This window comes from Silurus meridionalis, chromosome 8, assembly GCF_014805685.1.
Source record: "Silurus meridionalis isolate SWU-2019-XX chromosome 8, ASM1480568v1, whole genome shotgun sequence".
In the NCBI taxonomy this organism is placed as follows: Eukaryota; Metazoa; Chordata; class Actinopteri; order Siluriformes; family Siluridae; genus Silurus; species Silurus meridionalis.
Genome location: NC_060891.1, coordinates 3,809,951 through 3,824,641, shown reverse-complemented (window position 1 = coordinate 3,824,641; position 14,691 = coordinate 3,809,951). Strand labels below are relative to the sequence as shown.

General features: G+C 39.7%; 1 protein-coding gene across 6 annotated transcripts; it reads right to left on the bottom strand.

Annotated features, from left to right (window-relative positions):
• Positions 1-365: 365 nt before the first annotated feature.
• Positions 366-14,522, bottom strand: cep295 (centrosomal protein 295). 6 transcript variants are annotated; one of them, XM_046855802.1, is made up of 26 exons: positions 13,597-14,519; positions 12,508-12,708; positions 12,239-12,363; positions 11,873-11,966; positions 11,041-11,154; positions 10,796-10,936; positions 10,480-10,663; positions 9,411-9,602; positions 9,096-9,320; positions 8,928-9,013; positions 8,625-8,834; positions 8,394-8,476; positions 6,512-7,196; positions 6,300-6,435; positions 5,521-5,688; positions 5,221-5,433; positions 4,482-4,516; positions 4,242-4,359; positions 3,302-3,484; positions 2,940-3,077; positions 2,646-2,839; positions 2,457-2,505; positions 1,979-2,078; positions 1,772-1,859; positions 778-834; positions 366-662 (listed from the first exon to the last, which is right to left on the bottom strand). In XM_046855802.1, the coding sequence occupies exons 1-25, from the start codon at positions 13,696-13,698 to the stop codon at positions 799-801; spliced, it is 3,900 nt and encodes a 1,299-aa protein (XP_046711758.1). In that variant the 5' UTR covers positions 13,699-14,519; the 3' UTR covers positions 366-662; positions 778-798. The 6 variants fall into 6 exon arrangements, with proteins under 6 accessions (XP_046711758.1, XP_046711760.1, XP_046711762.1 ...); XM_046855804.1 differs by having other exon boundaries at positions 366-834; positions 2,940-3,074; positions 13,597-14,522; XM_046855806.1 differs by having other exon boundaries at positions 366-834; positions 2,940-3,041; positions 13,597-14,522.
• Positions 14,523-14,691: the final 169 nt, after the last annotated feature.

Genomic DNA, 14,691 nt, shown 5'->3' with positions numbered 1-14,691 from the left:
TATTCCGTCACCTTTTGCTTGAATGAGCACAAATTTACACTCCAAAGTCTAGTGGAACATCTTCCCAGAAGAGTGGTGGTTATTATAAAAGCAAATGGGTACTCATCTTTAAATGGGATGTTTAAAAAATCCCATAATAGTGGTCAGGTTTTCACAAAGCCATTTAGTGTAGTCGTCTCTTTCCCTCGTCCGTTATACACACTTGACTGAGCAATGACTACAGCGATACGATCAACTGAGACGAAAAACTGCCCCAGAGATCCCAGGATTTGGGGCAAAAGTTCACGTTCTAGCATCTAAATGATGCAGAAATGTACAACACCAAGTACAAGTCTGTTACATTCTATTAATAAGAAAATAAGATCCTTTCTCAATACTTGTTTTTAATCGATACTCAAGAGAAGATCACAAACTTGCAGTGGTCCGGATTAAACACAAGAACCTACTTAGAAGCCCAACTGAAATGCAGCTTCTAAACCTTCTCAAGCACAATAGAAAATAAAATGATATTTCATAGATGAGAGGCGTGTGTCTAAATTTCCACCATATGTGCGAGTTTGTGTGAGCATATTGCCAGGAGATGTATCGCAACCCGATCCAGATTGTGTTCCTGCCTCTGTGTTCTCAAGGTAGACTCCATGGATGGATGATGATTTTGGCAGCTTTTTGGAAATAATAGTCTTTTTAATATATAAATTAAAATACATAGCAAAAAAAAGATGTACAAAGACACAAAGCTGTAGTGATGTGGCAAATGTTAATTAAACAGATATATACCAGAATATTCTGGAGTAAAGATTATCTTTGTTTAGGCCTTAGTTTCTCCAGGGTTTTCTGTTGGACAGAGGGAGAAAAGGGTTAAAGAAAAATATAATAATAAAACACACAAATACACACACTTCAAATATCTGCTAGTGTTAGGGTTAGAGTTAAGTTGGGGTTGGGGTTAGGATTGTGGTTAAGTCTGGGGTTAGAGATAGGTGTTAGGGTTAGGGGTAAGAGTTATAGGTTAGGTGTTAGGGTTGGGGTAAGAGTTTTAGGTTAGGTGTTAGGGGTAAGAGTTATAGGTTAGATGTTAGGGGTGGGGTAAGAGTTTTAGGTTAGGTGTTAGGGATAAGAGTTGTAGGTTAGGTGTTAGGGGTAAGAGTTGTAGGTTAGGTGTTAGGGGTAAGAGTTGTAGGTTAGGTGTTAGGGTTGGGGTAAGAGTTGTAGGTTAGGTGTTAGGGGTAAGAGTTGTAGGTTAGGTGTTAGGGATAAGAGTTGTAGGTTAGGTGTTAGGGGTAAGAGTTATAGGTTAGGTGTTAGGGGTGGGGTAAGAGTTGTAGGTTAGGTGTTAGGGGTAAGAGTTATAGGTTAGGTGTTAGGGTTGGGGTAAGAGTTGTAGGTTAGGTGTTAGGGTTGGGGTAAGAGTTTTAGGTTAGGGGTAGAGGTAAGAGTTATAGGTTAGGTGTTAGGGGTAAGAGTTGTAGGTTAGGTGTTAGGGTTGGGGTAAGAGTTTTAGGTTAGGGGTAGAGGTAAGAGTTGTAGGTTAGGTGTTAGGGTTGGGGTAAGAGTTTTAGGTTAGGTGTTAGGGTTGGGGTAAGAGTTTTAGGTTAGGTGTTAGGGTTCAGGGAAGGAGTTGTAGGATAGGTGTTAGGGTTAAGACTGGGTTAGAATGCTGAATAGATGAACTGTTGTACTCTACAGTAGAGACGATGAGTTTATATATTCAGTTTGCTGCGTCCTTACACGAGCGCTGAAAATTCATTTATACAGTACAGTCGCTCCTTACCATTCTGAACTCCTTTGCTTTTTCCCGGTTCTTAGCATAAGCATTTGGGCAGCTGTGCAGCTCCCTCCTGTGCTCCACCTCCTCCGATCTGTATGAAAAAGCCCAGTGAGGACGTGTTCTACTACTCAATGGTTTCAATTCCATAAAACTAGCAAATTTGGATTCAGAAGTGTACTTTAAAGAGAATTTGAACTAACAGAAATCTACCTATCAGTAGACGTGGAGGTCTCGGCCTCGCTGAAGCTTTTTAGTTGAAGAGTGCGAATACTCTCCTCACCAGAGTCCTGCAGATTGGATACGTCTTGGACTGGAAGAAAAAAAAAAGTTTTATACAGAATCATGTGAAAAAATTCAGTACTCTTAAAACAAAGTGTGCAGATGAGAATGACGGTATTATGCCTCTTGTTTTAGGTGAGTGACCTTCAACTCTTCAGTCAAAACAGCTGGATGTGACATATTACTGCTACAACCTTTTTATTAATGAATAATTTGCCCAGTCCTAGCCTTTAAAAATGTCAAATATACTAATAAAAGCTCCAGTGTCTTTGCTTATGGTATTATTTACCAGAAATCCACTAATGAGGCTCAAAAGTAGCAATTTATTCATTTAAAACTAAAATACAGTAATCATGTGCCTCAAGACTACAGACTAAGTGTAGACTTAAAACCACAGACTTGATCTTACCTTCATGTGAGACTGAAGCTTCTAGACTCCTGAATTCACTCTTGTTCCCCTGCAAAAGTGACACAAACATTTAATTACCGGTAAATGGAACATACGAGGACATAATCTAAACAATCCAAATTGAAGACTTTAAACTCCTTCCTAATCATTTTGCAAACATCAATAACTAGGATTCGATCACAAATTTACCAGTGTCCATTCCCACTGAGGAACGCCTGCAGAACCTTCTTTACTGGAGATGTGTTCCGGAAGGCTGCAATCGAGCCAATCGGATGCATCCGTGTTGGAGTCTTCGCCAGGTGGATTGAATGGAAGTTGGAGAGTTGTGGAACATTCGGTCATGGTGTTGTTTGTGATCTCAGGAGAAAGAGACTGAAAGGTATCTGATTTTATGCGGAGGGGGGGAGATATACACAGTACAATGAGTCATTATATGTTATATATCACTACAGCTTCACTACAGCTATGGTTCAGAGTCTTTACCCTGCTGAGTGGTATTAAGGGAACGGCAGTCCTCCAGGTTGCACTGTAAAGGAAGCGTCGGTGGTTGTGGTGCTGCGAGCGATCCAGCATCGGTGTCCTCCTCTGCACAGACGTTTAAAGCTGTGGGCATACCACCTGCTGCAAATAAAGCAAAACTAATCCGAGGAGCCTTATATATGAGCAAAAGTGTACAAGAACACTACATGAAGCCTGTCAAATCATTTGTTAACAAAAATAATAATAAATCAAATCCTTCATGATGGTCATAAAACAGGCCTACATCCGAGAAGATTGAAGAGTGTGTGTAAAGCTGTACCTCTAGGAAGTACCCTGGATAAAAATATTGCCCAAGTTGCAACTACCTGTATGAACTGATCTGAGGGACTTGTCCAGCTCTTTGGTATATTTGTCAATGATGTACTGCAAACTGCTACTGCAACGTGAGGAATCTGTTGTCTCGGACAAAGTCAAACCACATATGCTGCTGGAGTGTGTGAGGGAGGCTCCGGTTTTCATAGGAAGTTCAGTAGTGAACAAAGAAGAATCTGAATGAGAGAAAAGAAGTGTCTTAGAAAAGATTAAATAATGTAATTAACAACCTTAACTATCCTTCCGGCTGCTCCCATTAGGGGTCGCCACAGCGGATCATCTGTCTCCATACTACTCAGTCCTCTAGATCTGCCTCTTTCAAACCAACAATCTCCTTCTTTTCCTCCTTCCTCATGGTCCATCATCAGCATTCTTCTACTGATATACCCCATGTCCCTCCTCTGCACATGTCCAAACCATATCAATCGTGCCTCCCTTACCTTGTCTCCAAAACGTCCTACATGCGCTGTCCTCTAATAAACTAATTTCTAATCCTGTCCATCTTCATTGTTAATAAAATACTTGTGGAAAATGTAGATTTGTATATTTTGCCGATTAGTCTGCAAAGTATCAGTAAAATCCACAAGGTCGACCTCTAGTGGTAGCATCATGAATATAGCTGACCTTGACATCTTGCTTGGTCACTGGGAGGTGCTTATATCTAAATAACTGAAATCTAAATCGCTGCTTTTTCAGACTTTTTGGTCTTCTGGATGCTGCTTATATTTAATCACAAACAAACTTTAAAGTCTTGCAGTAAAACCATATATATATATATATATATATATATATATATATATATATATATATATATATATATATATGCTGAGATCACATGAAACATTCATTCATTGCACACATGTATGGATGGACTTAATGCAATATGTAATCATAACGTTTTTTTTTTTTTAAACGAACAAAGAAATAACATACCGGTAATGTTCAGATTGGGATCCTGTTCACTAGAGATATAGCTGCCAGTTGAAAGTGTGGTGGACGAGAGATAATCTGGTATACCAGAGGTTCCATTATGTGGTAAGACCAGCTCCTGCTAAACACACACACAAACACAAAAGGTAAAAAGACCAGAACATAGTACATGAATAGCCATTAAACCTTTTTTTTTAATTTAAAAAGCTTGTATTCGATAATGCAGCTGAAGAACATGCTCACCTCCTCGACCTGCTGCTGCTCTGAAGAGTCTGTACCTGGACAATGAAATTTAGAAACGGAGGGTTTAATTTTATTTGTCACATACTTGTTTATATATATATATATATATATATATATATATATATATATATATATATATATATATATACACAAAAAAGTATATTTTATTTAATAAATATTTATATTCAATTTAATAAATATTATTATATTTAAAAAAATATAATAAAGTATAAAGTAAAAAGGAATTTTATATATATATATATATATATATATATATATATATATATATATATATATATATTTATAAACAAGGATAATAATAAATAAATAATAAATGTATAAAAAGTTAAATTTATATATATATATATATATATATATATATATATATATATATATATATATATAAATTCCTTTTTAATAAATAAACAAGTAAAAAAGTATAATAAAAGTATAAAAAAGGGATACTTTTATAAATAAAAATTTATATTTATAAAAAATTATTTATATGTATATTGTTGACGAATAAATAAACTAATTTGGAGATTGTTATTTTGTTACTGTTTATATGGTGACATACAGCAAATTTATACTGAACAGATTGAGTTTCAGTCTCCAGCTTCCATTTTTCTAGTTGGTAAATCAGAAATTTTTTTGACTATTTTTAGATTATATTTAAGACAAAATAATTTATCGCAATAATTCCTCAAATGTAACTCCGTTACCTACACGGGTTTTTTACCTGCATGCGAAGCTGCTGAATCCAGCCATAGCATCTCCTTCCATGACAGTTTGCTGGGTCTGCTTGTGCTCTCCTCTGACCTTTGGATTTCGGAGCCAACGCTCGGACCCTGACTGCTCCCTGAGCCCGTAGTGGGCGGACTCCAAGAGAGACTGCAGGAGTTTGAGTAAACAGAGCACTCGCCTGATTGGCTCTCCTTGCACGCCTCAGCAGCTGAAATGAAAAATGTATACGTATTGGCATTTACTTAAAAATGCAGATGTGTTTTCGACGAACGTGAGTTTGCGAATGCTTATTCACCAGTATCCATGGTAACGTTCACCGGAGTGTCCACTTCCTCAATGGTGCTCAGTTTGTGCTGCTCAAAGTCATGAAGGAGGATTTGGAGCGTCCGTGGCGGACAAGAGATGGGTGGATTCACTCGTACACTGCTCGCCGGTTCGCACAGAGAATTCTCTGGGGGAAATACTGGTTCGTAATTTAATAGAGAAGATGGAGAATGATGGAGAAGGAAAAGTAGGACTAAGAATTTTGCTACAGAATATAGTAGGGGTGTAAGAAAGTATCGATACACTTGAGTATTACGATATTTTGTTTGGCGATACTGTATCGATTCTCAAAAACTAATATATATATATATATATACTAGCATAAGGGCATGGCACAAATATTAGCATTTATATCCACCTGTTTCCTGGGGGGGCAGCTGTAATAACGATTAGGGGTATCATTAATAATACAGAGTTGACCATGGTATGGGCAGGTGTAAGGGTTTTGGGTTAGCAGTGTCATTTTAGATATATATTAATACAAATGCAGTTTCCACTGTGTTCATATTGAAAATTTCTTTTTGCTAAGGTTTTTATATGGTGGCGTGTTCTTTATGACAGCTTTTCTAAAATTATACCCTATTTTTAAAATAAGAAAAATCCCATGCTTTCAATATTGTAACGTATCGCAAAATATCGTATCGGGACCCCCCCTATCATATCTCCAGATTCTTGCCAATACGCACGCCTAGTATATAACATCTCGAATAAGTGAAAGATAAAAACACAGTGGTAAAAATAGCGTCTCACCGTTGGACTCAAAAACAGTGTTTTGCAGAGTGTGAACATGGCTTTGACTCAGCGTTGAGGACGGGAGAGGTTCATTACTCCTTTCCTTCACAGGAGCATCAATGACACCGTGCGTTCCTATTGAGGCTGACTGCTCCTGAGACGAAAAGCAGAAATGAATAAATGACATAAAATATACTATTTTTAAAACCTTTTTCTATAATCCTGGTTACCTCTGCATGCTGTGTTCTGATTAATGCTTGCAGGGCGTCTCGCTGTTTTCGTATCCGATCTCTAACCCGATCCGTTTCTGTGTTCCGATGCAAGTTAGTATCCTTTAGCTCTTTGTGTAGGACAACAGCAGGATCTTGTGGGACCTGCTGGGAGAGCGGAGTGAGGGGTGTGGGCATGGCGTGAGAACGCCTGCTTCGAAGATATTCCAGAAATACGGCAGGGGGGAGGAGAGGAACATCTTGAAGGTACTGTGAAGGTCCATCTAAAGGTTTCGTGTCTGATAAGGAGCTGGCTGCTGAGCTTGGATTCGAAGCCAAGCCATCTTTACGCACCAAGTGAGACATAGTGTTGGGCACAGAGATTGTGGCAGGTGGTGCCGTTACATGGGTATCTGGGAGTGTGGTCAGGGCAGGGCTGGAACTAGGCAGAGAAGATTGAATGAGCAGGACTGGGTCTGTGTGAACGATATTGGGAAGAGTGGAGATGGGGCATGTAGATGCAGGGTCATGGTTTGGAAAGTGTGTGAAAGCGCTCGAGAGCGTCCTATGAGGCAAAGTTTCCTCGTGAACTGAAGGTGGTAGTGTTGGTGCTACTGTCGTGGTAACAGGGGTGTAGCGCATCTTCAACATTCGCTTGTATTCCTCCAGGTTCCGATAAGCGCCATCAATAGTCTTCTTATGGCGTCTAAAAACACACAAACAAATAAATTTTTTATTTACGGCACAGATTTTTTTTAATGCGCAATTAACGCAGCGCGCATCTGTTTGATTATTTTTTTATTCAAAATATAAATAAATACAAAAGGCGAAATTCTAAACTTTACACAAATTTATTCACAAGATCCACAAGAGACTCAGAGTCTCAATTCAAGCACCAAAATCCGCTATGATTCTTTATCTTTATTAGCGGTTCACATTCTTTAAGTACAGCATCACTGCCATCAACAGAACTGAGGTAATGGATCAGAGACATATCCCTATTTCCCAGACAATGATGCACACATCCGGCGATTAAAACAGTCCGTGTGGAAACAAAAGTTCTGTTTGGTGTCCTGATGATTTACATAATTTAAATCACCATAATTACTTTAAAACATTTACAAGAATATTTTGTTTTCATGCTCTATGTTAAGTTTGGTTTCACTAATAATAAACATACATTTGCATAAATCTTTAATTATCCATGCTCTTGTTGATTAGCGTTTCAAAAACTTGAAAAAGTATAAATTAAAGGTACATTTAAAACAGATAAAAATGTGCAATTAATTTGCGATTAATTCTGAGTTCACTCATGACAATCGTGATTAAATATTTTACACATACACACATACACATCCATCTATCTATACACTAAATTTAAGTAAACACCTGACCATGGCATTGGTATGTACTTTCTAAAGACCCCATTCCCACATTAATAGTAATTTGCTGTTATGATATCCTCCACTCTTCTGGGAAGATGTTCCACTAGATTTTGGAGTGTACTTGTGGAGATTCTTGTGAAGATTGTGGCTCATTCAACCACAATGGTGTTAGTAAAGTCAGGTACTGATGTAGGTGAGATGAGGAGGCCTGTGGTGAAATCAATGTTCCAATTCATCCCAAAGGTTCAATTTCAATTGAGGTCTATTGCAGGCTACTCAAGATCTTCCACTCCAACCCATGTAAACCATATGTTCATGGAGCTGGCTTTGTTCGCAGGGGCATTATCATGCTGGAACTGGTTTGGGTCTCCTAGTTTAGGCGAAGGGGAAATTTAATACTACCACATCAAAAGACTCATAAATAAGTGTGTGTCTCCTACTTTGACGTAACAGTTTGGCGGAAGAACCACAAATAGCTCGAAAAGTCACATGTATGTATGTAGATATGTCACACTAACCGGTTTTGATTTAGGAGTCTTTGTTGATACTGCTGAAGTCTCCGTATGTGCATACTGTCTGACAGAGGGGCCGACACGTTCACCTGGTCAGAAACAAGCAAACATTTTCCAGTCACATTCACAGCACAATCATTTTCCAAGTGCTACCAGTATGAACAATACAATGAAACCGGTTCCTCTACACAGTTTGCACTGTTATCAAACATTCTTAACCCTCAGCCTGAAACCCACCTCGGGTGAAGGTTCAGGAACCGTCTCCTGTGATGGTGTTGGTGGCGTTTCCTGTAAACTACAATTCCCAGAAGGCACTTGTAGAGCGTCTTGTAGCCTTTGCCTACAAAGCTGAGCCTCTTCTAGCTGAAGCTCCAGGCTCCGCCGTTTCTCCTCCAGCTCCTGTAGCAGGGACAACTGTTCCTGGTGCTGCCTCCTCAACTCCTCATCCTGGATGAACGATTGCATTGCTCATTCTTAATAGTGTCATTGTACCAGCTACAATCGAACGTCTCTGATGGAATGGAAGCAAGCACTACTTACAGTCACTCTCATGTCCACTGCCGATATCTGCCCATCTAGTTGCAGTTTGGGTCCAGCTACAATGGAGTCTTCACTCACTTTGGAATCTGAGACAACAAGTGGAAAAAAACGAGGATAAATGTTAACACTACCAAGCCAAAGACTCGTAAGATAAACAAACCAACTCACGATTTTCTGCCAGTGATGTTTCAACTGTGCCTTCTTCCAGGCTAGAAGCTTGCTGCCATTCCAAATTGCCCGCCGATCCGTTCTCATCGCTGACGCTCTCCACTCTGACCTCTCCTTGCCCGTCTGAAGACTCCCCCCTGCTCCACTGATCCCTCTGAGTCCTGATGCGATCCAGCAGCCTCTTCAAAGCCGTTCTACCCATACCCTCGGCAGGCGCCGTGGACCCTTAAAACATAGACAAAATCGTTACTGAATACTGAATTGTTTTAGTCATTTATTGTAAATAAATAATAATTAAAAAAATGTGTTCCTCACTCATAAACTGGGTTTGAGAAGTGACAGGCTCCTCCCCTGAGTCATGATCTTCCTCTTCACATGCTGTCTCCTTGGGTTCAAGAGTCACATCGAGGTCAAAGTCACTTTCAGGTCTATTGTCAGTATTAGTGGACGGAACAGGAGGAGGAAGAGGCTCGGACCCCAGCTGAAGTACCAAATCGTCTCTGATTTCTAAAAAAAAAAAAAAAAAAAAAACACTATCAATTTTTAATCCTGACTTGTAAACTAGAGGTTGACCAATTTATCAGTTTTACCAATGAATTGGCAACGATAGTTGATTGCTGGAACTATCGGCAAAAATCCATGCATATAGTTTTTCCGGGTTGCGTCATACAGTACAAGAGCGGCCTCTAGAGGTGAATCATGGATGCCACGTGCTGTTTATTTAAAGTGTCTTTTTTATTAAAAAATTATAGAACGTTATACAAAACCACAAAGTCGGAGGCACATAATTGTATAGAATGTCTCTGAGTTTGCTTGAATGGAATTTCTCCTTTACTTGAACTAGGAGATCCAAACCTATTCCAGCATGATAAGTGTACATAAAGCAAGCTCCATAAAGATATGCTCTACATGGGCTGGAGTGGAAAATCTCCTGCTATAGAGCTCTCAACCCTACCGAACACCTTTGGGATGAGTTGGAACGCTGACTGCACACCAGGCCTCCTTATCCTACGTCATTGCCCGACCTTTGTGGCTGAATGTGCACAAGTCTCCACAAGAACACTACAAAATCTAGTGGAACATCTTCTCAAATAGGGACTAAATGTGGAAAATGTTTTGTCCCTTATTGAACATTTGTGGAAGGAGCCTCCAGTGTCCTCTCTCAGCAACGTTACATTTTCAGAGAGGAGGTTATGTTTTCCAAACACCACCAGCAAATATCTGTATTCCATAAGAAAAATGGGAAAATGTAATGCTAACACACAATGTAATGAGAAACCACATAGTCAGGTGTCCTAACACTCTAAACATTTAGGGTCTTTTCCTTTACATCCATGTTGCACTTAATGACATAATAATACTCATGGAGAAACATCTGGACTACCTTTATCTTCGATGCACAGGTCCTGAAAGGCAATTTCCAGCTCCCTTTGCTGCTCAGCTCGCAGATGCTCATGTCTGTACAGCGGCTGAAAGATTTGTGCTGGCATGCTGTTCACCACGTGCCGACGCCGCTGCAGCTCGGCCTGGTGCAATCGCTTCAACTCGTGCAGCATCCTCGCGTTGTTCTTCCCAACACACACACACACACACACACACACACACACACACACACACACACACACGTTTTTTTTCCAATTTAGAATCACCTTGAGTAACATCAGAATTGTTATGCGCCCGTATACATTTATAGAGCTCACCTGGATGTCCTTTTCCTTGCGAAGAGCATGGTGTCCTCTGAGTCGTGCACGCTCGAGCTGCTCCTGCCTATCCCGGGTTTCCTCCTTCTCCTGATCCTCCAAACGCCGGGCCTCCAGTGCTGCTGCCTCCTGAGCACCTGGCTGCAGGGATACGTGTTAGTTAAACTGCATCGGAAAGTTTATATAAAGCCTGATCATGTGATTATAAACATAAAGCCTGGGGGAAGGTTTTTTAATGCATGAACCTGCACGGTTTCAGTCTCTCTGTCCACGGCTGTCTCTGGGATGTGGTAGTGGGTGACAGAGTAATGTTCCACGTTGAACATCTTGGGTTGCAGTGGAGCCCGAATCGCAACGTTCTGGGAAAAAGGCGAGAGAGAGAACAGATCAACACGAGCGATTTGAAATGTTTTCACAATGAGCGATAATCCAAGAATTGCAAACAAAAAAATGGATTTACTCAGTCAACTGAGACATATTTAGTGTAAATTCAGCTAAAAATTAAGTAAAGCTCATAGCTACAATCCAGATCGAGAAATTTGTAGGGGTGTGTATTAATACAGTTGAATATTTGAATCAAATTAGACTTATATGACATTGGACTTCCATTTCTGCCTTCAAAACCAGAACACGGTCTGAATAATAAACTCTGATCAGAGGAAGAAACCGCTTTAAGGTCCATTTGTTCCCACTGCTGGCTAGGAATCAGTACAGAATACACTATATGGGCAAAAGTATTAGGACACCAGACACTGATTCTTCCCCAAACAAATAAATGGATGGATGGATAGTTAGATAGACAACTGAAGTTTTTTTTTTTTAGACTGACAGACTATATATGGGTTAATTAGTTGAATGGATTGAAATAACAGGAAATAGGGACTAAGTGTGGAATTGGACGTTCAAAACGCACCTACGAATCGTACAGTGAGGTGCCTAAAAGTATGTCCACACAGTGTAGGTAGCAGTATAACAGCGCTCCTGTGAGGATTTTCTGTTGCACTCTGTCGTTAAAAGAACAATGTTGACTCTAAGAGAAAGCTACGCCTCTGTGCGAGAAGATTGCTCAAGTTCTACCTGGATGGGATCAGGACCAGGGTGTGGAAGGCTGGCGATTTTCGCTGCCCTCTCCTTCTCCACCGTCAGGGCCTTCTTCCGTGCTTCTATGTGTCTGTGATGGAACACAATGCCTCTGCTGTTAATATGCCTTTATTTGACACACGGGACACAAATTGCAGTCGGCTTCAGTCTTGTCTCTCATGTGCAGAAAGAAAAAAGATCTTAAGCGTAACCAGAGCGTCCATTTGGGAAATGAAAAATCACGAGAATTGATGAGCGTGAATAGATGAAGAGAAAGAAAAATCAGCATTATATGATGTGCTTGAATACATAATATAAGTCTGTTTGTGTAAAATGTGATCAGGTGACGGGATAAAATCTTACAGATTCCGCTGCTCCGCTTCAGCCTGTCTTTGAGTGATGAGGTTTCGGAGAGCCTTCTGATGCCTCTCTGTTGCTCGTGTGTTGTTCTCTTCCTTTTTCAGAGCCAAGGCTTCCAGGTTTGGCTCCTACACACACACACACACACACACACACACACACACACACACACACACACACACACACACACACACGTGTTTAAAACACGCTACCCGTTACACCCAAACGCCACGTTTGCAGAAAGTTATTGTAAAAGCACTCCTTCCACTCACATTTTTTCTCCCATCGCGGTGGCCCTGACCCACATCTCGAAGGTTCTCCTTGTAGAGTTTCTCCAGGGATTGTATTCTCTCTCCTCTCTGCTTTTGCCATTCATCCCGCAGCGCTGTGGCGAGGCTCTGCAGCTCTCTCTCTCTCCTCTCCTGCACTTCTCTCCGCACCTGCAGAGCGATGTGACGCTCTTGCTCCCGGACCTTCAGGTAAGAAATAAAAACACACCTTTTTAGATATTTCGATAGATAGATAGATAGATAGATAGATAGATAGATAGATAGATAGATAGATAGATAGATAAACAAAGATAAACAGAGACAGACAGATAAGCAGACAAACAAAAGACAGACAGACAGACAGACAGACAGACAGACAGACATACAGACAAACAAAAGACAGACAGATAGATAGATAGAGATAGATAGATAGACAGACAGATAAAATGAACAAAAGATAGATAGATAGATAGATAGATAGATAGATAGATAGATAGATAGATAGATAGATAGATAGATAGATAGATAGATAGACAGACAGATAGATAAGCAGACAGACAGACAGACAGACAGACAGACAGAGAAAGATACACAGATAAACAGACAGACATACAGACAAACAAAAGACAGACAGACAGATAGACAGACATGGATATACAGAGAGACAGACAGATAAACAGACAGACAAAAGAAAGACAGACAGACAGACAGACAGACAGATAAATGGATAGATAAACAAACATACACAGAGACAGACAGATAAACAGAAACAAAACAGACAGACATACAGACAAACAAAAGACAGACAGACAGACAGATAGAGATATACAGATAGATAGAGACAGATAGACAAAAAAGAACAAAAGATAGATAGATAGATAGATAGATAGATAGATAGATAGATAGATAAACAAAGATATACAGAGACAGACAGATAAGCAGACAAACAGACAGACAGACAGATAAAGATACACAGATAAACAGACAGACATACAGACAAACAAAAGACAGACAGACAGACAAGGATATGCAGAAAGAGACAGACAGATAACCAGACAAACATAAGACAGACAGACAGAATAATTTACTCACTTGCTGTAATCTCAGTTTTCTTCTCCTCTGCAGTTCTTCTCGGATCAGTTGTTCCTCCTCATTAGGACTGAGTCGATTCACGTTTCTGCTTTTTTGTTTCATTATTCACTGTTTATTCTGATCAGAACTGTTCAGTATTTTTCTGATCTGCTTTTACTGTAATACGTCATTTGGTTGTAGCAAAACAAACATTCGTCAGTGGTGAATGTGGGGCAGGTTTGATGTAGAGGATTTTAAAAGATCAGTAAAGTGTGTTTCAGCTCGCGCCTGAACACACGCCGTTAATCCACACTGGACTTGACAGTTAAATAACTTGCGTAGCTACCAAGGTTGCCAGATTGGCAACTGCAAACTCAAATCAAGCCCGTGTAGTACGCAAACCATATATGAAACTACAAAATCAACATCAACATCTAAAATTCAGCATACACTCTTTAAGAGAATAACGGTTCATAACTGCGCCTGCCTTTATACCAATGACACGATTAATCGAACGCACAGAAAACATGAAACTCAACCGTCACACAATTACCCAAGAAAAATATGCATCTGGCAACCCGACACATAATCCTAAACAACAATAGTTTCTTTCCGACTGTCAACTAGCTAGTTAGCATATCTGACAATCTCTGCTCAGATATTAAATGTAATGAATTATTTTAAAATAAATATAATTTTAGGATGAAATACAGCCTTTGCTTTGCTAATCCACAACAGTGGCTCTTCCGTTTTAAATTGACCGCCTCGACTTTTCTCCAAGATGGCGGCTGCTGCTTCGGTTATGGGGCGGACCAGGAAGGACTTTTATTATATTCTTGAGTTTTATTTCCCAAGAAAGTCATGAAAACATATTTAAACGAAATAATATATTTTCAAAATGTGGATTTTTTTTGTTTTTACATATTAATATTGTACACCTCATATTTAATTAATAATAATAACGTTTAAACAGGACCTTTACATTTCCTGTTGTCCCTAAGAGCATCACCTAGTGGTCATATGTGCTACTACAACAACGGATTTCACCGTATTAACACCTTTTTACCTGCAATATTACAAATATATTTGTAAACAAAACAAAAGATCACCACATTT

What these genes read in the sequence shown, in the direction of transcription:
- cep295 (XM_046855802.1), bottom strand. Translation starts at nt 13,698, where the DNA reads ATGAAACAAAAAAGCAGAAACGTGAATCGACTCAGTCCTAATGAGGAG. An exon ending in AGCAGCAGCAGGTCGAGGAG is followed by an intron (nt 4,360 to 4,481) that starts GTGAGCATGTTC and finishes GTGTGTGTTTAG; the next exon opens with CAGGAGCTGGTCTTACCACA. An exon ending in AAGCAAAGGAGTTCAGAATG is followed by an intron (nt 835 to 1,771) that starts GTAAGGAGCGAC and finishes TCTGTCCAACAG; the next exon opens with AAAACCCTGGAGAAACTAAG.